Below are 21,833 nucleotides of genomic sequence, written 5' to 3'. Positions count from 1 at the left end.
AAAACCAACCTATTTCGTAAAGATACAGCGACCAATTCTCTCCTCAGGTGGGATAGTTATCACCCAGCACCCCTGAGGAGAGGCATACCCAAGGGACAGTTTCTGCGCGTTCGCAGGAATTGTTCGGACTTGGAGGACTTTGAAGAAAAATCAGAAGAATTAGGAGCCAGATTTAGGCAACGAGGTTACCCTAACCCATTACTACTCAAAGCAAGAAAAGATGCAAAGAGTAGAGATAGAACAGAACTACTTACACCAAAACAACGTTCGATTAGTGACAATAAAATTGTCAGATTAATAGGCAATTATGACCGGGGATATAAGAATGTACTGGATATCTTAAGATCATATTGGGACATTCTCACAATGGATTCAGAGGTTAGACCCCTTGTGAGTGAAAGACCTAGTGTCACGTACAGGAGAGGCAGGAACCTACGTGACCTATTGATACATAGCCATCTTAGACCTGCTGCACCTGAGAAAACGTGGTTAAATCGCAGTATTCCACACGGCACATTCAAGTGTGGTACATGTAAGGCATGTGAACACATACAGAAAGGGAATCAAGTACTGTGCGTAACGACTAACATCCATTATGATACGAGACAATTTATCAACTGCCGGACGGCAGGAGTGATCTACTGTGTCACATGTCCGTGTCCACTCAACTATGTCGGAAAGACCCGACGTGAGTTCAAAAAGAGAGTGTTGGAACATATTGGTTATATCAACAGGAAAGAGGATAAAACTTTATCGAACCACGTGTGGCAGTATCATGGTGGCAACCCTGAAACTTTGAAGTTTCAGGGTATTGAACATGTACCCGAACCCACAAGGGGAGGTGACTGGGATCGCCTTTTGTTACAACACGAGGCGAGGTGGATCTTTAAATTCCAATGTGTAAGACCAAAAGGTCTTAACGATCAAATTTCCTTTGCCCCATTTATTTGAGACTAAATAGACAGTAGGGCTGGATATACTCCACTAATTTCGATATCTTCTCTAACCTATAAAAACCCAGGAAATAGGAACAATGAGGGAAAGGCATGTCTTGAGGCACTTGTCCCTCTTAGTACACTATGGTAAGGATAGGGTTAACTCCATATTAAGTCCTTTCACTATAGCTCCTCTTAGTACACTATGGTAGGGATAGGGTTAACTCCATATTAAGTCCTTTCACTATAGCTCCTCTCAGTACACTATGGTAGGGATAGGGTTAACTCCATATTAAGTCCTTTTACCGTAGCAGTAATCTTGTAAATGATTAGATTAAACATTTTTTATTTTTTATTCGCATCGATAGTGTACTGAAGTGATGATGGGACTGATTCTCAGAAATGTCCCCCTATCATGGTTCCTTTTGAACTTCCGCTAAATGAATATGTATGCTAGGCGGGTATTTTTACCCGTCAATAAACGCAGGGTATTGCCCACTTTTCAGACCTATCTATATGCTACACGATCTTTTTCACCTGCCAATAAATGCAGGGAGTTGTGTGTTTGCGTATTAATGGCAATAAAGAGTTTTGGTGTGGAGCGATTCATTCCCAATATCTGTCAGATATGATATATACCTACCTTCGGGTTCCTCTTCCATAGACAGTAACAGCGCTGTTTATTTTGGACGCTTCGGAGGCAAACATACGCCCACAGAAGGAGGAGCTATCCTCCGCACGGAGACTCTGCAATCTGATTGGCGGAGACCCGAATGATGTCGAGGGGGCGTATCCTTAGAAGCAGTCTGGGCTCTATTTAAACCCCAGCGCTGCAGTAGTCAGCGTCAGACACTCCGTACCGGCTCCCACCATCAGGGACCGGGAAATGCGGTTTTAACCGCAACTACATCTTTATTATTATTTTTTTGATTTACATCCTCTCCTGATGATAAGTTTAACTTTGAAACGCGTTGAGAGATTTTATTATGCGCATCTTAAACCTGGATACCTGTAGTTTATTTTGAACAGGCAGGGACATAGTGAAAGAGCATAAATGTCAGTAAATTACTAAGACCAGCATTTGGTATGCACACTTAATCTGTAAAAAAGCCGCACCTAGCTTACATAGGGTGGCATGTGTGTAAGTGTGCATGAGTGTCAATAGGCTCCAGGGCTCTATGCAAGATATCAGAGCAGGGTAATGGGGGGATGATTATCCTATACAGCTACGGCAGCAGCTAGAGTAACAACCTCTTATTCTTGAACCTATAAAGTGGTGTTTACTAGCATGTGCCAGAGAGTTAGTTTACTATTCCCTGGATGCTCATTTAAATCAATATAATTGCGCCAGCAGTCTGTGGGGACACATACTGAAAGAGTGTATTGGGAGTTGTCCTAATCACGCCTGCTGGTGTGTTTGTTATTTGTTTGTTTTAATAGCCCTGGCTATATTATTTTTAGCTGATCAAAATAAAAGTTATATTTTATGCTAGTTAGAATTCGTGTGTTTAAAGGTAGCATTTTGTGCCCCTCTTTGTCAAATAGAATTTAGCTAGTATCCCCTTAGTTGGGATAGGAGGCAGTCTAACAAGAACCAGATAATATCTATTTATCATGTCTAGTTTTCTATCAGAGAATTTTGAAACCGATAAATGGTTAGAGGAAGCCAAAAGTGTGTTTTCCGAAAAGGAGTACGTTGGTAGTGAACTCCCCACATCCATGAAAGACACCTTTAAATTACTCACTAAGGCTTATAGAGATTACGTGAATTCATGGTGGGAGTTACAGGGCTTGAAAAATTACCTACAACATAAGATAGTCCCTAGGGGACTGAGAAATGGGATACTGCCTGCGAAAAGGATTAGATCACAACAACTAATGCAAAAGTGGGAAAAAGAGGTCACTGAATCTTCCCTAAGACTGATAGCGCTTTTAGTTGAGGAAGAGCAAGATAACCTTCAGAAGTTGTCATTAAACTTGAAGGAAGTGATTACTAAAGCTAAAACTTTCTCAGCAGAAGTAGATTTTAGTAAGAAAGAAAAAGATTTGCAATCTAATATAGAGAGATATACCAGTCAGATAAAATCAAGGAAACATTTTCAATTCCAGAGAGATTTGCTCGAGTTTAAAGAAAATAGAGCTTATGTGGGTTTAAATACCCGAAACCAAAGTGATATTTCTTCTAGCGAATTTGAAACATCAGATACTGAACGTAACCAACGTCCTCCCGGTGCTAGGAGCAGAAATAAGGGAAGATTCAGCAGGAACCAGTATCGTTCTAATAGTCCAGCCACTAGGACCTCTAGAAACCCACAGCAGAACAGTGAACAGGGGGGTTTTTTATCAAGGGGTCCCCCGATCACACAGTATTTTTTACGGGGTCGGGGAGAACCAAATCCACCTCAGAAATAATAAAGAGCAATCCCCTTTGTGAAACACTAAATAGAACTAACGAAATGCAGGTGGTTAATCTTTCAAGCCATGAATTAACATCAGAGGAACATAATGTACTCAAAAAAGGCCTGTCATTTGTGCCAACAGTGCAATTTGATTTATTTTCATGGGTAAAGGACATTTCATTATTCACACGAAAGCTAAAATGGATGAAATACATGAACGCAATTAATAAGAAAAAATGTGAGGAGTTGGGGATAGACCCTGAGGATTTTGAAAATCTTAAACTGTTGGAAGAACTATGGAGGGAGGGGGAGGGCATAGAGGAGACTAAGTCACTCACAAGCCTCCAACCAAAGAGTACTAGCGCACCCCCGGTCTTTGAAAATAGCTCCATTGAAATCTTTGAACAGTTGGTGATCAGGGACCTGACTAGGGTAGAAACATCTGACCTAATGAAAGGCAACAACCTGACACGTACAGAAATGATGGCTCTAAAGGATCTATCAAATAACGATAAAATTGTTATTAAACCGTCAGATAAAGGCGGGAACGTTATATTGATGGATAGAGATACATACGTAAAAATGTGTTTGTCACTGTTAGAAGATCAAGAGACTTATCGAGTCCTTGATAGCAACCCTACAAGTATTTTCAAAAGGGAATTAGACTCCATCCTCAAAAGGGCCCTTGAAATTGGCCTCATTGACAAAAAAGAACTGGCGTTCATGGAAAATAGAACTCCCACTGTGCCTACTTTCTACAGCCTTCCGAAGCTCCACAAAGGGGTATCTCCCCTTAAAGGAAGACCCATTGTCTCGGGCATAGGGGGACTGACGCAGGGGGCGGGCATCTATTTAGATAGGGTGCTTCGCCCTTTCGTGTCATCTCTTTCCTCCTATGCCCGAGACACGATGGACGTCCTGAGACAATTACAGGACGTCCATCTTCCACCAGGTTCGTTTCTAGCGTCTCTAGACGTTGAAGCATTATATAGTTCGATCCCGCATGACAAGGGGTGTGCGGCGATTAGATACTTCCTACAGAGTAGGAGAACTCAGCTAACAGACCATGGCGAGTTTATTTTGGAGCTCCTAGAATTCGTGCTGACTAGAAACTACTTTATGTTTGACGGGCGCTTCTTCCACCAGCAGCGGGGGACCGCTATGGGGAGCTCTGCAGCCCCGACTTATGCTAATTTATTTTTGGGCTGGTGGGAGGAGCGCCTCGTCTTTACAGAAGAGCACGAACAATGGACTCCATATATCTCGCTCTGGCTACGTTATATTGATGACGTGCTGATTCTGTGGACAGGTACAGTGGAGAGCTTTAACACTTTTGTGGAAAAGTTGAATGATAATGACATCAACATGAGATTCACCTCGACTATAGACCCGGTCACCATCACCTTTCTAGACATCACTGTCACAGTCGACGAATCTGGCAAGTTGAAAACCAACCTATTTCGTAAAGATACAGCGACCAATTCTCTCCTCAGGTGGGATAGTTATCACCCAGCACCCCTGAGGAGAGGCATACCCAAGGGACAGTTTCTGCGCGTTCGCAGGAATTGTTCGGACTTGGAGGACTTTGAAGAAAAATCAGAAGAATTAGGAGCCAGATTTAGGCAACGAGGTTACCCTAACCCATTACTACTCAAAGCAAGAAAAGATGCAAAGAGTAGAGATAGAACAGAACTACTTACACCAAAACAACGTTCGATTAGTGACAATAAAATTGTCAGATTAATAGGCAATTATGACCGGGGATATAAGAATGTACTGGATATCTTAAGATCATATTGGGACATTCTCACAATGGATTCAGAGGTTAGACCCCTTGTGAGTGAAAGACCTAGTGTCACGTACAGGAGAGGCAGGAACCTACGTGACCTATTGATACATAGCCATCTTAGACCTGCTGCACCTGAGAAAACGTGGTTAAATCGCAGTATTCCACACGGCACATTCAAGTGTGGTACATGTAAGGCATGTGAACACATACAGAAAGGGAATCAAGTACTGTGCGTAACGACTAACATCCATTATGATACGAGACAATTTATCAACTGCCGGACGGCAGGAGTGATCTACTGTGTCACATGTCCGTGTCCACTCAACTATGTCGGAAAGACCCGACGTGAGTTCAAAAAGAGAGTGTTGGAACATATTGGTTATATCAACAGGAAAGAGGATAAAACTTTATCGAACCACGTGTGGCAGTATCATGGTGGCAACCCTGAAACTTTGAAGTTTCAGGGTATTGAACATGTACCCGAACCCACAAGGGGAGGTGACTGGGATCGCCTTTTGTTACAACACGAGGCGAGGTGGATCTTTAAATTCCAATGTGTAAGACCAAAAGGTCTTAACGATCAAATTTCCTTTGCCCCATTTATTTGAGACTAAATAGACAGTAGGGCTGGATATACTCCACTAATTTCGATATCTTCTCTAACCTATAAAAACCCAGGAAATAGGAACAATGAGGGAAAGGCATGTCTTGAGGCACTTGTCCCTCTTAGTACACTATGGTAAGGATAGGGTTAACTCCATATTAAGTCCTTTCACTATAGCTCCTCTTAGTACACTATGGTAGGGATAGGGTTAACTCCATATTAAGTCCTTTCACTATAGCTCCTCTCAGTACACTATGGTAGGGATAGGGTTAACTCCATATTAAGTCCTTTTACCGTAGCAGTAATCTTGTAAATGATTAGATTAAACATTTTTTATTTTTTATTCGCATCGATAGTGTACTGAAGTGATGATGGGACTGATTCTCAGAAATGTCCCCCTATCATGGTTCCTTTTGAACTTCCGCTAAATGAATATGTATGCTAGGCGGGTATTTTTACCCGTCAATAAACGCAGGGTATTGCCCACTTTTCAGACCTATCTATATGCTACACGATCTTTTTCACCTGCCAATAAATGCAGGGAGTTGTGTGTTTGCGTATTAATGGCAATAAAGAGTTTTGGTGTGGAGCGATTCATTCCCAATATCTGTCAGATATGATATATACCTACCTTCGGGTTCCTCTTCCATAGACAGTAACAGCGCTGTTTATTTTGGACGCTTCGGAGGCAAACATACGCCCACAGAAGGAGGAGCTATCCTCCGCACGGAGACTCTGCAATCTGATTGGCGGAGACCCGAATGATGTCGAGGGGGCGTATCCTTAGAAGCAGTCTGGGCTCTATTTAAACCCCAGCGCTGCAGCAGTCAGCGTCAGACACTCCGTACCGGCTCCCACCATCAGGGACCGGGAAATGCGGTTTTAACCGCAACTACATCTTTATTATTATTTTTTTGATTTACATCCTCTCCTGATGATAAGTTTAACTTTGAAACGCGTTGAGAGATTTTATTATGCGCATCTTAAACCTGGATACCTGTAGTTTATTTTGAACAGGCAGGGACATAGTGAAAGAGCATAAATGTCAGTAAATTACTAAGACCAGCATTTGGTATGCACACTTAATCTGTAAAAAAGCCGCACCTAGCTTACATAGGGTGGCATGTGTGTAAGTGTGCATGAGTGTCAATAGGCTCCAGGGCTCTATGCAAGATATCAGAGCAGGGTAATGGGGGGATGATTATCCTATACAGCTACGGCAGCAGCTAGAGTAACAACCTCTTATTCTTGAACCTATAAAGTGGTGTTTACTAGCATGTGCCAGAGAGTTAGTTTACTATTCCCTGGATGCTCATTTAAATCAATATAATTGCGCCAGCAGTCTGTGGGGACACATACTGAAAGAGTGTATTGGGAGTTGTCCTAATCACGCCTGCTGGTGTGTTTGTTATTTGTTTGTTTTAATAGCCCTGGCTATATTATTTTTAGCTGATCAAAATAAAAGTTATATTTTATGCTAGTTAGAATTCGTGTGTTTAAAGGTAGCATTTTGTGCCCCTCTTTGTCAAATAGAATTTAGCTAGTATCCCCTTAGTTGGGATAGGAGGCAGTCTAACAAGAACCAGATAATATCTATTTATCATGTCTAGTTTTCTATCAGAGAATTTTGAAACCGATAAATGGTTAGAGGAAGCCAAAAGTGTGTTTTCCGAAAAGGAGTACGTTGGTAGTGAACTCCCCACATCCATGAAAGACACCTTTAAATTACTCACTAAGGCTTATAGAGATTACGTGAATTCATGGTGGGAGTTACAGGGCTTGAAAAATTACCTACAACATAAGATAGTCCCTAGGGGACTGAGAAATGGGATACTGCCTGCGAAAAGGATTAGATCACAACAACTAATGCAAAAGTGGGAAAAAGAGGTCACTGAATCTTCCCTAAGACTGATAGCGCTTTTAGTTGAGGAAGAGCAAGATAACCTTCAGAAGTTGTCATTAAACTTGAAGGAAGTGATTACTAAAGCTAAAACTTTCTCAGCAGAAGTAGATTTTAGTAAGAAAGAAAAAGATTTGCAATCTAATATAGAGAGATATACCAGTCAGATAAAATCAAGGAAACATTTTCAATTCCAGAGAGATTTGCTCGAGTTTAAAGAAAATAGAGCTTATGTGGGTTTAAATACCCGAAACCAAAGTGATATTTCTTCTAGCGAATTTGAAACATCAGATACTGAACGTAACCAACGTCCTCCCGGTGCTAGGAGCAGAAATAAGGGAAGATTCAGCAGGAACCAGTATCGTTCTAATAGTCCAGCCACTAGGACCTCTAGAAACCCACAGCAGAACAGTGAACAGGGGGGTTTTTTATCAAGGGGTCCCCCGATCACACAGTATTTTTTACGGGGTCGGGGAGAACCAAATCCACCTCAGAAATAATAAAGAGCAATCCCCTTTGTGAAACACTAAATAGAACTAACGAAATGCAGGTGGTTAATCTTTCAAGCCATGAATTAACATCAGAGGAACATAATGTACTCAAAAAAGGCCTGTCATTTGTGCCAACAGTGCAATTTGATTTATTTTCATGGGTAAAGGACATTTCATTATTCACACGAAAGCTAAAATGGATGAAATACATGAACGCAATTAATAAGAAAAAATGTGAGGAGTTGGGGATAGACCCTGAGGATTTTGAAAATCTTAAACTGTTGGAAGAACTATGGAGGGAGGGGGAGGGCATAGAGGAGACTAAGTCACTCACAAGCCTCCAACCAAAGAGTACTAGCGCACCCCCGGTCTTTGAAAATAGCTCCATTGAAATCTTTGAACAGTTGGTGATCAGGGACCTGACTAGGGTAGAAACATCTGACCTAATGAAAGGCAACAACCTGACACGTACAGAAATGATGGCTCTAAAGGATCTATCAAATAACGATAAAATTGTTATTAAACCGTCAGATAAAGGCGGGAACGTTATATTGATGGATAGAGATACATACGTAAAAATGTGTTTGTCACTGTTAGAAGATCAAGAGACTTATCGAGTCCTTGATAGCAACCCTACAAGTATTTTCAAAAGGGAATTAGACTCCATCCTCAAAAGGGCCCTTGAAATTGGCCTCATTGACAAAAAAGAACTGGCGTTCATGGAAAATAGAACTCCCACTGTGCCTACTTTCTACAGCCTTCCGAAGCTCCACAAAGGGGTATCTCCCCTTAAAGGAAGACCCATTGTCTCGGGCATAGGGGGACTGACGCAGGGGGCGGGCATCTATTTAGATAGGGTGCTTCGCCCTTTCGTGTCATCTCTTTCCTCCTATGCCCGAGACACGATGGACGTCCTGAGACAATTACAGGACGTCCATCTTCCACCAGGTTCGTTTCTAGCGTCTCTAGACGTTGAAGCATTATATAGTTCGATCCCGCATGACAAGGGGTGTGCGGCGATTAGATACTTCCTACAGAGTAGGAGAACTCAGCTAACAGACCATGGCGAGTTTATTTTGGAGCTCCTAGAATTCGTGCTGACTAGAAACTACTTTATGTTTGACGGGCGCTTCTTCCACCAGCAGCGGGGGACCGCTATGGGGAGCTCTGCAGCCCCGACTTATGCTAATTTATTTTTGGGCTGGTGGGAGGAGCGCCTCGTCTTTACAGAAGAGCACGAACAATGGACTCCATATATCTCGCTCTGGCTACGTTATATTGATGACGTGCTGATTCTGTGGACAGGTACAGTGGAGAGCTTTAACACTTTTGTGGAAAAGTTGAATGATAATGACATCAACATGAGATTCACCTCGACTATAGACCCGGTCACCATCACCTTTCTAGACATCACTGTCACAGTCGACGAATCTGGCAAGTTGAAAACCAACCTATTTCGTAAAGATACAGCGACCAATTCTCTCCTCAGGTGGGATAGTTATCACCCAGCACCCCTGAGGAGAGGCATACCCAAGGGACAGTTTCTGCGCGTTCGCAGGAATTGTTCGGACTTGGAGGACTTTGAAGAAAAATCAGAAGAATTAGGAGCCAGATTTAGGCAACGAGGTTACCCTAACCCATTACTACTCAAAGCAAGAAAAGATGCAAAGAGTAGAGATAGAACAGAACTACTTACACCAAAACAACGTTCGATTAGTGACAATAAAATTGTCAGATTAATAGGCAATTATGACCGGGGATATAAGAATGTACTGGATATCTTAAGATCATATTGGGACATTCTCACAATGGATTCAGAGGTTAGACCCCTTGTGAGTGAAAGACCTAGTGTCACGTACAGGAGAGGCAGGAACCTACGTGACCTATTGATACATAGCCATCTTAGACCTGCTGCACCTGAGAAAACGTGGTTAAATCGCAGTATTCCACACGGCACATTCAAGTGTGGTACATGTAAGGCATGTGAACACATACAGAAAGGGAATCAAGTACTGTGCGTAACGACTAACATCCATTATGATACGAGACAATTTATCAACTGCCGGACGGCAGGAGTGATCTACTGTGTCACATGTCCGTGTCCACTCAACTATGTCGGAAAGACCCGACGTGAGTTCAAAAAGAGAGTGTTGGAACATATTGGTTATATCAACAGGAAAGAGGATAAAACTTTATCGAACCACGTGTGGCAGTATCATGGTGGCAACCCTGAAACTTTGAAGTTTCAGGGTATTGAACATGTACCCGAACCCACAAGGGGAGGTGACTGGGATCGCCTTTTGTTACAACACGAGGCGAGGTGGATCTTTAAATTCCAATGTGTAAGACCAAAAGGTCTTAACGATCAAATTTCCTTTGCCCCATTTATTTGAGACTAAATAGACAGTAGGGCTGGATATACTCCACTAATTTCGATATCTTCTCTAACCTATAAAAACCCAGGAAATAGGAACAATGAGGGAAAGGCATGTCTTGAGGCACTTGTCCCTCTTAGTACACTATGGTAAGGATAGGGTTAACTCCATATTAAGTCCTTTCACTATAGCTCCTCTTAGTACACTATGGTAGGGATAGGGTTAACTCCATATTAAGTCCTTTCACTATAGCTCCTCTCAGTACACTATGGTAGGGATAGGGTTAACTCCATATTAAGTCCTTTTACCGTAGCAGTAATCTTGTAAATGATTAGATTAAACATTTTTTATTTTTTATTCGCATCGATAGTGTACTGAAGTGATGATGGGACTGATTCTCAGAAATGTCCCCCTATCATGGTTCCTTTTGAACTTCCGCTAAATGAATATGTATGCTAGGCGGGTATTTTTACCCGTCAATAAACGCAGGGTATTGCCCACTTTTCAGACCTATCTATATGCTACACGATCTTTTTCACCTGCCAATAAATGCAGGGAGTTGTGTGTTTGCGTATTAATGGCAATAAAGAGTTTTGGTGTGGAGCGATTCATTCCCAATATCTGTCAGATATGATATATACCTACCTTCGGGTTCCTCTTCCATAGACAGTAACAGCGCTGTTTATTTTGGACGCTTCGGAGGCAAACATACGCCCACAGAAGGAGGAGCTATCCTCCGCACGGAGACTCTGCAATCTGATTGGCGGAGACCCGAATGATGTCGAGGGGGCGTATCCTTAGAAGCAGTCTGGGCTCTATTTAAACCCCAGCGCTGCAGCAGTCAGCGTCAGACACTCTGTACCGGCTCCCACCATCAGGGACCGGGAAATGCGGTTTTAACCGCAACTACATCTTTATTATTATTTTTTTGATTTACATCCTCTCCTGATGATAAGTTTAACTTTGAAACGCGTTGAGAGATTTTATTATGCGCATCTTAAACCTGGATACCTGTAGTTTATTTTGAACAGGCAGGGACATAGTGAAAGAGCATAAATGTCAGTAAATTACTAAGACCAGCATTTGGTATGCACACTTAATCTGTAAAAAAGCCGCACCTAGCTTACATAGGGTGGCATGTGTGTAAGTGTGCATGAGTGTCAATAGGCTCCAGGGCTCTATGCAAGATATCAGAGCAGGGTAATGGGGGGGTGATTATCCTATACAGCTACGGCAGCAGCTAGAGTAACAACCTCTTATTCTTGAACCTATAAAGTGGTGTTTACTAGCATGTGCCAGAGAGTTAGTTTACTATTCCCTGGATGCTCATTTAAATCAATATAATTGCGCCAGCAGTCTGTGGGGACACATACTGAAAGAGTGTATTGGGAGTTGTCCTAATCACGCCTGCTGGTGTGTTTGTTATTTGTTTGTTTTAATAGCCCTGGCTATATTATTTTTAGCTGATCAAAATAAAAGTTATATTTTATGCTAGTTAGAATTCGTGTGTTTAAAGGTAGCATTTTGTGCCCCTCTTTGTCAAATAAAAAAGCTGCAAAATCTGCAACAAAATTTGCATGTACAAGTATGAAAATCTGCACCAAAATCCATCAGAGTTCAAGGCTGGCTATGGCAGGAAGAGGTTAAAGAAATAGTTGTAATAATGTGAGGTACAATAATAGGAATTATTAGACGCCCCCCCCACATAACACTTTGGTGCTGGCCCAAATTTGTGCAATCACTTTCTTGTTTCTGTGTCCTGCGCTTCACTTTTTAAGAGTATGTTCACATGGAGTTTTTTGCGGACTGAAAAAAAATCTATTTCCGAAATTGGAAACGGCTGATTTATACTAGTCGGTTTTTTATTTTTTACTCCAGCACAGTATGGACCTGGAAAAACTGTGTAAAAAATGGCAGTGCTTTTTTGTTTCTGCAAAAAATGTGTGAAAAAATGCTTCAGGTTTTTTCCCATCTCGATGGTTTCAATGGGTTTTTTAAGTTAGAAAACTACTACTGATTCCCATTGAAATGAATTGAAGACAATTTTTTGAGGTGGATCAAAAAATTGCCTCAAAATCCTCCTGCAAAAAACTGTGTGTGAACTTTTCCTAAGAACGTGGACAGAACTGGGGGGAAAAAAGTCCTGAAATCTGACATGAGGAGTACTGTACTTGAAATCTTTACCAGTCTCTGCATGGTATTTGTCACCTGTGCATGGAAATCTACATGGCCATGATCACCATTCTACAGATTCCTTATAAGGTAGCGTGGCCGAGCGGTCTAAGGCGCTGGATTTAGGCTCCAGTCTCTCTGGAGGCGTGGGTTCGAATCCCACCGCTGCCAATCATTTTCTTTTTAAGCACTTCTTTAGGATTTTTTTTCCTTGTAGTCAAAAAATGGAAATAATCTTGTTGTGATAAGTTTACAGAATTTTAGAAAAAATCAGGTAAATTAAAATAAAAAATCTACTAAGAATTCTGAACAGTAGGTGGCGCTGTCTGTCATTAACTGACTCACTGGCATTTACATGTCGTGTTTTCTTCTACCGGAGTGTGACAGACCGAGAAGCCACAGGCCAGGATTTATTTCGTTTTAGAGAGTTATTACCCTCAATAAGCCTGATCCATTTCTCTTGCTGTTTGTCCTACTCTTAGTTTAAAGGTTTTTACCAGTTGATCTGAGTGTTTTTTTATTCTGACCGTACTACAGCTGTCTGAATGCAGTCTTGGGAGCCTTCACACGGAGTAAACGCACGTGTATTTTTGCAAAATACACGTGTAAAAATAAGACTCCCATTGACTTCAATGACATTTTACAGGCGTATTTTTACACGTGTAAAAAATATCATTGAAGTCAATGGGAGTCTTATTTTTACACGTGTATTTTTACACGTGTCTTTTGCAAAAATACACACGTGTTTACTCCGTGTGAAGGCTCCCTTATTTCTATGTGCTAACTAAAAAGAGGTATATATCTTTAGACTAGACCAGTGGTGGCGAACCAATGACTCACCTGTCCATGTTCCTGTCCTGGATGCGGTCTAGGCGGTGCTACACTGACATCCGCATCCAGTGCCTGGCGTTCTACCGCGCTGGCTACAGCGCAGCGGCGGGAGTGGAAGGCGGCCAGGACTGGAGCGTGGACAGGTGAGTAAAAAGTATCAGCCACTACTCTGTGTGGGGGTGGGGAGAAAAAAGGGGTCATATCCTGCGGGCAGTGGGCTTTAAATCAAAAGGGTCATAAACTGTGTGGGGGCCATAAATAAGGGGGATCATATGCTGTGTGGGGAGATTAAAAAAAGTGTGAGGGCCATAACGTTGGGTTAAATTCTGCATAGAGGCCATAAAAAAGGGTTAGATACTGTGTGGGGGCCATAAAAAGGCATCAGATACTATTTGGGAGCCATAAAAAGGGGTTAAATATTGTAGGGGGTAGCCATAAGTAATGGGTCATATACTGTGGGGGTGGCATAAGAAAGTGGTCATATACTGTGGGGGCCCATAAAAAAAGTAGGGGCATATACCATGTGATGGGCCACAACTACATATAATACATATAAAAAATATATATATTTTTTTTAATTAGAGCTACAAATATCCTAGAATTATGGATATTTGTAGATGTGACACCACACCCAAGTAAAGCTCGGTTTTGGGGTTTTTTTTACGAATTTTGACACACCGAGCTCAAAAGGTTCGCCATCTATGGACTAGACAGTCTATAGACACCCCAGATTTATCATCCAGCATTAGTCACTGTGATAAATCGGGTGTGTTTTCAGACTTCCTAAGTTTTCACTGTTTAATAGTAAAATCTGGGCCAATGTGTGTTTGTCAATTCTAGGCATAAATACTAGAGATGAGCGAATATGCTTGATTGAATACCTCGGCCGCATAGCTCCCGGCAGCAGGGAAGGTAGGAGGGGCAGTAAAAATGTGAAGCCTCAGAAGTGTTTTTGCACCGGGAGCAATGCGGCCAAGGTAGTCAATCGAGCATATTTGCTCATCTCTAGTAAATACCATTCCCTGTCGTCCTGCAACGGCACAATATGGGGTATTTCTGCCCCTGTGTGCTGGTAGGATAGGCGGATTTTTAATTAGCCAATTAATCATGGCTTGCCCTATAAGAGGGCCCAAGAACCTCCCCCCTCTCCCAGACCTGGTAACCCAAGGAGAGCTGAGATGCCAGGATCTGAGGAGACTCAACCTGACAGCCTGGAAGTTGACCAGTCCCTATAAAGGACTGTCTCAAGCCGTTTTGAAGACTCTCGCAAGCACCAGAGCTGGGCCTACTAATACCATCTATAGAAGAATTGGTAAAATCTTCAATGCCTGGTGTCTGAACATGAAGTGGACTCCTCCGATCCCCCAGTGAGGGCAATCCTGGATTTTCTTCAAAACGGACTAGACAGAGGGCTCGCTGCTGCCACCCTAAGGGCTCATTCACACTACGTAATCGCCAGCTTATTCTGAACATAAAACACGTTCAGAATAAGCGACGTATAAAGCAGTTCCATTCATTTCTATGGGAGCCAGCATACGAGCGCTCCCCATAGAAATGAATGGGCTGCTTCTTTCACTACGAGCAGTCCCATTGAAATGAATGGGAAGCGCTGCGTGTACGGCTCGGCAAGTTACTCTTGTATATACACACAGGGGGGAGGTTCTTGGGCCCTCTTATAGGGCAAGCCATGATTAATTAATTGGCTAATTAAAAATCCGCCTGTCCTACCAGCACACAGGGGTAGAAATACCCCATATTGTGCCGTTAGGACTAAGGGAAACAAGATTATCTTCATAATCCTTCGTTTACACTAGCGTTTGGGTTTCCATTCTTCAGGTTCGAATGGGGACTGGAAAAAATGAAAACCCTATCCAGTTACTCCATAGAGTATAATGGGGTCTGTCGGGTTTCCGCTGATGTTATACTGCAGGGCTTTTCTCTCTGCCTACTTTAAGCAGAATGGGGTACAGAGTCCCGGATAGTGGTGTGAAGCTAGCATTATACTGTGACTTTACTATATCTAGTATGTACAATCTGTTTTATTACATTGTAACTGTTTTCCTTAAAATCCTCCCAAAATAAGTTCATTGCCATGAACTGCCGAAACCCGGGATCGAACCAGGGACCTTTAGATCTTCAGTCTAACGCTCTCCCAACTGAGCTATTTTGGCTGGGTGATGGTGTGTTTGACGGAGATAAGGGGGACTCTGAGTCACGTTTTTTTTTTCCTTGCATTGTTGGCAGTAGCTGTGGAGTGACTAGACCAGACCACTGATTAGGACTACAATTCTTTCATACGTGGCTGATAGCCGTGGTCAGTCAGAGGCCGTAAAGATCCTGTGCAGCTGCCCCTATTCATGCAATAAGAATGGTGCTTCAGTGCCATCCACTGCCCATTACATGAATATGAGCCGCTGCATACGGTCCGCATCCACTGTTCTAACTTCTGGTGCCCGGAGGTTACTGGAATCGTTAATATGTGAGGGTTCGGCTTTGGAAAACCTCTTTAGGCTGAAGCCAATGTTGATAAACACCTACAGAAGAGTGCAGTAAGATTTTTTCCTATTTGGTAGAGAGGATGAATATGCACCCTAAAGGTCAATGGTGGCCATAAATGACCCTGCCTACCAGGGAAATTGTGCATTTTACTGCTTCCATCTTGAGTCGATCATAAACTATATATTTGTTTCCAGTTTATAATTTTTCTGTACGCCCCACTTGGGGTTTTTCCTACCATAAACAGGCGGGAATAAGAGGTCTTCCCTAGAGGTCCCTTCTCTAAGATGGATCTCCAGTTGGCCTAGCCATCTATACATAGACCTTACCACACACATTGCCCCAATGTTAACTTGTAATAAGGCTGAAGAGCACTCCCAGGATTTCTTAAGGAGGCTGTTAGATTTCCTATCTAGCGGGTCTTTAAGGTGCAACGAGTCTTCAAGGGGAAGCGTTGTCTTTTTCCCCACTTTAGCCACCTGAAAATCAATTTTGGGCACTTCCGCCCAACCTTTGATTTTAGTTTCATCAAAAGGAAATCTATCTTTAATTTCCTGCAACAAAAACAGTCTTTTCTCCAGATGTAGCCACTGAATAAGACACTCTAAATTCTCATGAATGAGAAAAACTCATTTTTTCTTTGGCCTAAGCCCTGCAAACATTTGATCATGAACCATTTGCTTTTCCTGAACATCTTCTATGTTCATTGTACTTTTAACTGCAGAAAGAAGTTCCTGAGTAAATGCAGATGAGAAGTGATATCTTCTATCCTCCATATCTGAAGGCCCAGATAATTCCCCCTTCCTCCATGAAATCTTCAGATACAAATGTGATAAGTTTGCACTGTTCAATATTAAAATCTGGGCCAATGTGTTTTTTTTTTCTTTTTAAATGTAGATTGTGAGCCCCACATGGACCTCACAATGTACATTTTTTCCTATCGGGGGAGAACATACAGGCTCCTTGTGGATGGTTTTGTGCCCTTGGTGGGATTTGAGCACCAGGACTCCAGCGCTAACCACTGAGCCACCGTGTGGCCCCTTAGGCCAATGTGTTTTTGTCAATTCTAGGCGTAAATATCACTTACGCTAGGTTGACACTAGCAATATTGGGTTTCCGTTCTTCAGGTCCGCATGGGAACCCCAAAAATGTAAACCCAATCCTCTTAAAAAGTGGTTACTCCATAGACTGTAATGGATTCTCCCGGGTTTCCGCTGATGTTATACTGCAGAACTTTTCCCTCTACCTACTTTAAGCGGAACGGGATGCAGAGTCCCTGAATGGTAGTGTGAACCTATCAATATATTGTAACGTTTTTCTAGTATATACAATCTGTTTTATTACATTTTAAATGTTTATCTGCCCAAAATAAGGTCATTCCCATGAACTGCCAAAACCCGGGATCGAACCAGGGACCTTTAGATCTTCAGTCTAACGCTCTCCCAACTGAGCTATTTCGGCTGGGTGATGGTGTGTTGGACTGAGATAAGGAGGACTCTGAGTCACGTGTTTTCTTTACATAGTTGGCAGTAGCTGTGGAGTGACTAGAGCAGACTACTGACTACATCTACAATTCTTTCATACGTGGCTGATAGCCGTGGTCAATCAGTGGCAGGAAAGATCCTGTGCAGCTCCTATTCATGGAATAGGAACGGTGTTTCAGCGCCATCCACTGCCCATTAACTGAATATGAGCTGCTGCATACGCTTCCTATCCACTGTTCTAAATTCAGGTGCCTGGAGTCTACTGGAATAGTTAATATGTGAGGATTCGGCATTGGAAAACCCCTTTAGACTGAAGCCCAATATTGATAAACACCTACAGAAGAGGGCAGTAAGATTTTCTCCTATATTTCAATGGAAATTCATATAAAAATGTGTCTGAACCTGCTGTAATACTACATTTTCCCTGCAGGGGCAGTGTGTGGCCAGTCACAACTAACCGTGGTCACTTCCTTTTAAAAAAGGAACTCCAGCAGAAACACAAATTTCCATTGTGGCAACTCCAACCCTGATCACAGTCTGCCCTTCTCTTATGTATAGTGTACTGAATTCCCTGCAGTCTAGGTTTTTACCAGACACCAGTTTGGGTTTTAGTTTTTCTCTGCGATTTGTTATTAACCTCATGATGTCTCAGCACAGTATCATATGAGCAGCTACAGCCAATACCATATCTGCCTGCTGGGAAGACTCCGCCTCTCTATATTCTCCTAAATAATCTAAATAGGAATCTGTCGTATAGATCCAAATAGTCACTGTTAATATGATTGTCACTGTTAATATACAACCAGCAGCGTGCTATATAGACATAGAGGCAACAAAAATGGACCGGTAAGGGACTGACACATGGACTCCATAAGGGAATCCATGGCAAACCTTGGTTGGGAAGTTTTCCTTCATTAGGCTGAGGCCCCACGTTGCGGAAATGCAGCTTTTCTTGTTGCAGTTTGTTGAGCCAAAGCCAGGAGTGGATTGAGCAAAAGGTAGAAATATAAGAACTTCCTATATATTTCCCATTCCTTTTGTAGCCGTTATTGGCTTTGGCTCAACAAAACGTGTAAAATCTGCAACAAAGAAAGGTGCGTTTCCACAAGGTGGGGCCTCAGCCTTAGATGATACCAATAAAAAACACAAACTCCTCCAGCAATAAACAAGACCTCACACACCTTCACTAAAAGAAAGAAAATTGGTCTTTAAACATACGGCAACAGAAATAAAGAGTATGTATAAATTTGGTATTGCTATAGTTGTAGTGACCCACAGAAGAAAGTGGACATTTCAACTATGCCACAAAGTAAACAGTGGTAAAAATTAACCACAGAATTTGCTGAATTTCTGTATTTTTCATCCACTTCACTCAGAGTTTTTTTTTTTTTTTTAAATATATCATATATTTCTCAAAATGGTGGCATTAATAGTACTACTTGTCCTGCAAAAACAAACCCTCATACGGTTGTGTTGGAAATTTAATAAAATTGAGGCCTGGTGGGCAAGAAAAAAAAATTGTACCTTAAAGACCAAAATAAGCTGGAACCGTAAGAGGTTCTCACTGTCTCTGCGTCCATGAAAACAGACGTGAAACGCCCCAATGACTATGATGGGTACTTGTGCTGTCCATATTATAGTGACTTGTGGGCCCCCCTGGCTTCTGAGCCCACTAAGACTTCTATACCACTGGTGTTACACAGGCCTGATGTTGTTACACCATCATTGATAGAAGTCTAGGTGTGAAGCCGTATACTTTTCATACTTCCAGTATTCATTCCCTTACAAAGAACAAGTCATAGATCAATAAAATTTTAAAAAAGGTTTTAATAAACTAATACAAAAATACAAACATCTGCAGCTTTATTGGTCACTGCAACATCACTGTACAGGTAGCAGCATGAGGGGTAATATTCGTAAAGGGAAGGCACCTAAATCCATCACAATTATTACCAAAAGGTGCAAACCGCTAACTGTCATCACTATAGAGAGTCAATCAGCACTCTCATCAATGATACCCATTGGTCAGTAGAGGGTACAAAATGTTCATAAAAGATCAAGATGGTCGCCTCTCTGTTTATATGTTATCAGTGCATGGCTGTGGAGTCACAGATGGTTCAAGAGTAGTGATGGGGACTCCAGGAGAGGCAACATTTAGATATCCCACTTCCAATGTGTCCGAGTGAGATAGCGACAGGGTCATGGGGAGTTCTGGGGATTGTTCGAGCGTTGTAGTGTCAATTACTTTTGACATCACAGGTGAACTGGCTGGTCCAATTTCCAAGGAACTGAAAGGAAAATCTGAATTATTAGGTGAATTTACAACGATTATAGGGATAAAAAGCTTGGCTGGCATATATGCCCTGTAGTCTAATCAAGTATACAACACCGCCCCAGCAGCTGTATACCACACCAGCTTATCTGAGGCCAGCTTATCTTAGTCCATACATGTCACTATGATGCCTAAAACCTTTAAGAGGCATAAACTGTTGACCTTTGACTCATTTTTAAAGCAGCATCAGATTGCCATATTTTGAGATTATCTGCATAATCCATGTCTGATCCTTAAGAAGGCAGGTTCTTAAGGAGTGAGCACCTTTACAGACGTATGGAGACTTACAAAGCCATTTTCGCTCCACTGGGGGAATATGGGAAAAATATACAAATCTGTTTTCCAAGATGTAAATAGGTAAACAGTGCCTCTGCTTGCTGCCCTCTAGGGGCAGCCCCCTTAAACATCATGCACGGCTTTTTCAACAAGCCTTAATGCTATGATACGAGGTTTAGCCAAACCAGTAAATCTAATCCAAAAGGAACAGAATCCCAGCAGTCAGCGGAGTCTGTCACTGGTAAGCCCCCCTGACCTCAGGCTATAAGACTGAGAATTTCATACCAGATTTTTGTCTTGTGGTCTGAAAAATCCAGTATTTTCAATGAAGGCTGTGTCATATTTACAACAAGGCGCACACCTCCTCATAAATTAAGTGCTCCCTTCATAGGGCCATGTGTCTGTTCTGAAACCTATGCCAACTGCCGTAAATGATGATAAACCTGGAGGGGGCTACTAACTCTGTGCCCCTCGCCATGACCCCTTTCAGTGTAAGTGTTCTTTGCCTTGTACGTAAGAAAACTGACATACCAGTCTGAAATTTCCCCACTGTGGGACTATTAAAGGATTATCTTATCTTATAATAAATCTCCCCCATTAACTATGTACTGCCGTAATTAAATAAGAGTTGTGCGTTTTCTTACCTGTGACTTAATATTGTATCTGGTCTTAGCAGACACTCAGGTGACATTACTTTGGTAATATCCTATGAAGTAAGAGAAAAAAAAGTAATAAGCTGGAGCCGCAGGAGAGGAGATTTCTTAAACCTAGTAACAACCAGATCCAAGACCACCAGGTTCGGTATCCTATATCCCAGCAGTATATGGACATGCTTGTGGTGTAGGGGCCCCAATCCTGGGAACAAGCTCCCTTTAATATTCTTACTTACAGCAAGATTGAGCGACTGCAGTTTCTTTAATACTCGTTCCAGTGACGCCACTTGGTTGTAAAGTTGGAGCAGGCTTTCTTGCAGTTGTCTGTTTTCTTCATCAAGAATATCTGCCCTGTAATAGACAGGTGAGGGCTGTGTAAAGTAGGGTATTGTGGGCACCGGCAGAAACTGTGGGGAGTCTGAAATCTCAGTTGTGATGATTTAATCCTTCGATTTTCTTCCCATCTGTAATCCATCCAAGCAGTATATTATATGTGACAGTTATCAGAATAAAGTGTATTGCTTTATTCAACCAGTCAGCATAAGAATACACTGGTGTGGGACACAGATATTAAAGTCAAGATGTTTTATTAAAGGCCATTCCCTGATTTTTCTGTATCCCACAAACGTGTTTTATGTTGATGGACTGAATAAAGAGAATTACACTTTATTTCGGTCAGCGCATACTTTATACTGTGCTTGGATGGATTATGGATTCTGCTGGCCATCGGCATTATTTGTGGCTCATTCGCAGTTATACCTTCCTGTAGAGCGGTACAGCCCTACACCTGCTATCTTGAATTGTTGCTGACACATCTGTCCATGTAGGTTTCTCCCTACAAATCATACATCTGTACCTGTTCTGTACGGAAAGTAGTTTCCATTTGTGGTTTCTGTCTGCAGCTTCATACTCTGTGATCTTCTGGAGCAACTGTCTCTTCTCTTCATGTAGACGATCATTGTCTTCTGTGATTCTGCTGATCCACTGCTGTTCCTAATGGGGAAAAAAGACTAAAATGTAGATCCTGTATGAAAAGGACCCATAGCATCAACATTCTGTATCAGGGACAGTTGTCGGTCAGATAAGCTCTTAACTA

The 21,833-nt window shown here is 42.1% G+C and overlaps 1 protein-coding gene and 3 non-coding genes across 4 annotated transcripts in view; 1 reads left to right on the top strand and 3 right to left on the bottom strand.

The window, feature by feature from the left end:
* Positions 1-12,754: 12,754 nt before the first annotated feature.
* On the top strand, positions 12,755-12,836 carry TRNAL-UAG (transfer RNA leucine (anticodon UAG)). Its single transcript has one exon. It is a non-coding gene; the product is annotated as a tRNA-Leu (tRNA).
* Positions 12,837-15,594: 2,758 nt separating this feature from the next.
* Positions 15,595-15,667, bottom strand: TRNAF-GAA (transfer RNA phenylalanine (anticodon GAA)). Its single transcript has one exon. It is a non-coding gene; the product is annotated as a tRNA-Phe (tRNA).
* Positions 15,668-17,380: 1,713 nt separating this feature from the next.
* TRNAF-GAA (transfer RNA phenylalanine (anticodon GAA)) lies at positions 17,381-17,453 on the bottom strand. The gene has a single exon. It is a non-coding gene; the product is annotated as a tRNA-Phe (tRNA).
* Positions 17,454-19,356: 1,903 nt separating this feature from the next.
* Positions 19,357-21,833, bottom strand: part of CCDC30 (coiled-coil domain containing 30) — a 44,230-nt gene continuing 41,753 nt past the window's right edge. Inside the window, exons 23-26 of the mRNA XM_075279888.1 lie at positions 21,594-21,730; positions 20,974-21,088; positions 20,729-20,790; positions 19,357-19,764 (exon numbers count right to left, since the gene is read on the bottom strand). Coding sequence (XP_075135989.1) covers positions 19,554-19,764; positions 20,729-20,790; positions 20,974-21,088; positions 21,594-21,730 — 525 coding nt within the window. The 3' untranslated portion in view covers positions 19,357-19,553. The remainder of the gene's footprint in view (positions 19,765-20,728; positions 20,791-20,973; positions 21,089-21,593; positions 21,731-21,833) is intronic.

The sequence above is a fragment of the Leptodactylus fuscus genome, chromosome 6 (assembly GCF_031893055.1).
Source record: "Leptodactylus fuscus isolate aLepFus1 chromosome 6, aLepFus1.hap2, whole genome shotgun sequence".
Lineage (NCBI taxonomy): Eukaryota > Metazoa > Chordata > Amphibia > Anura > Leptodactylidae > Leptodactylus > Leptodactylus fuscus.
Note: the sequence above shows the minus strand (reverse complement) of the source record. Positions and strands in the feature narration are given on the sequence as shown.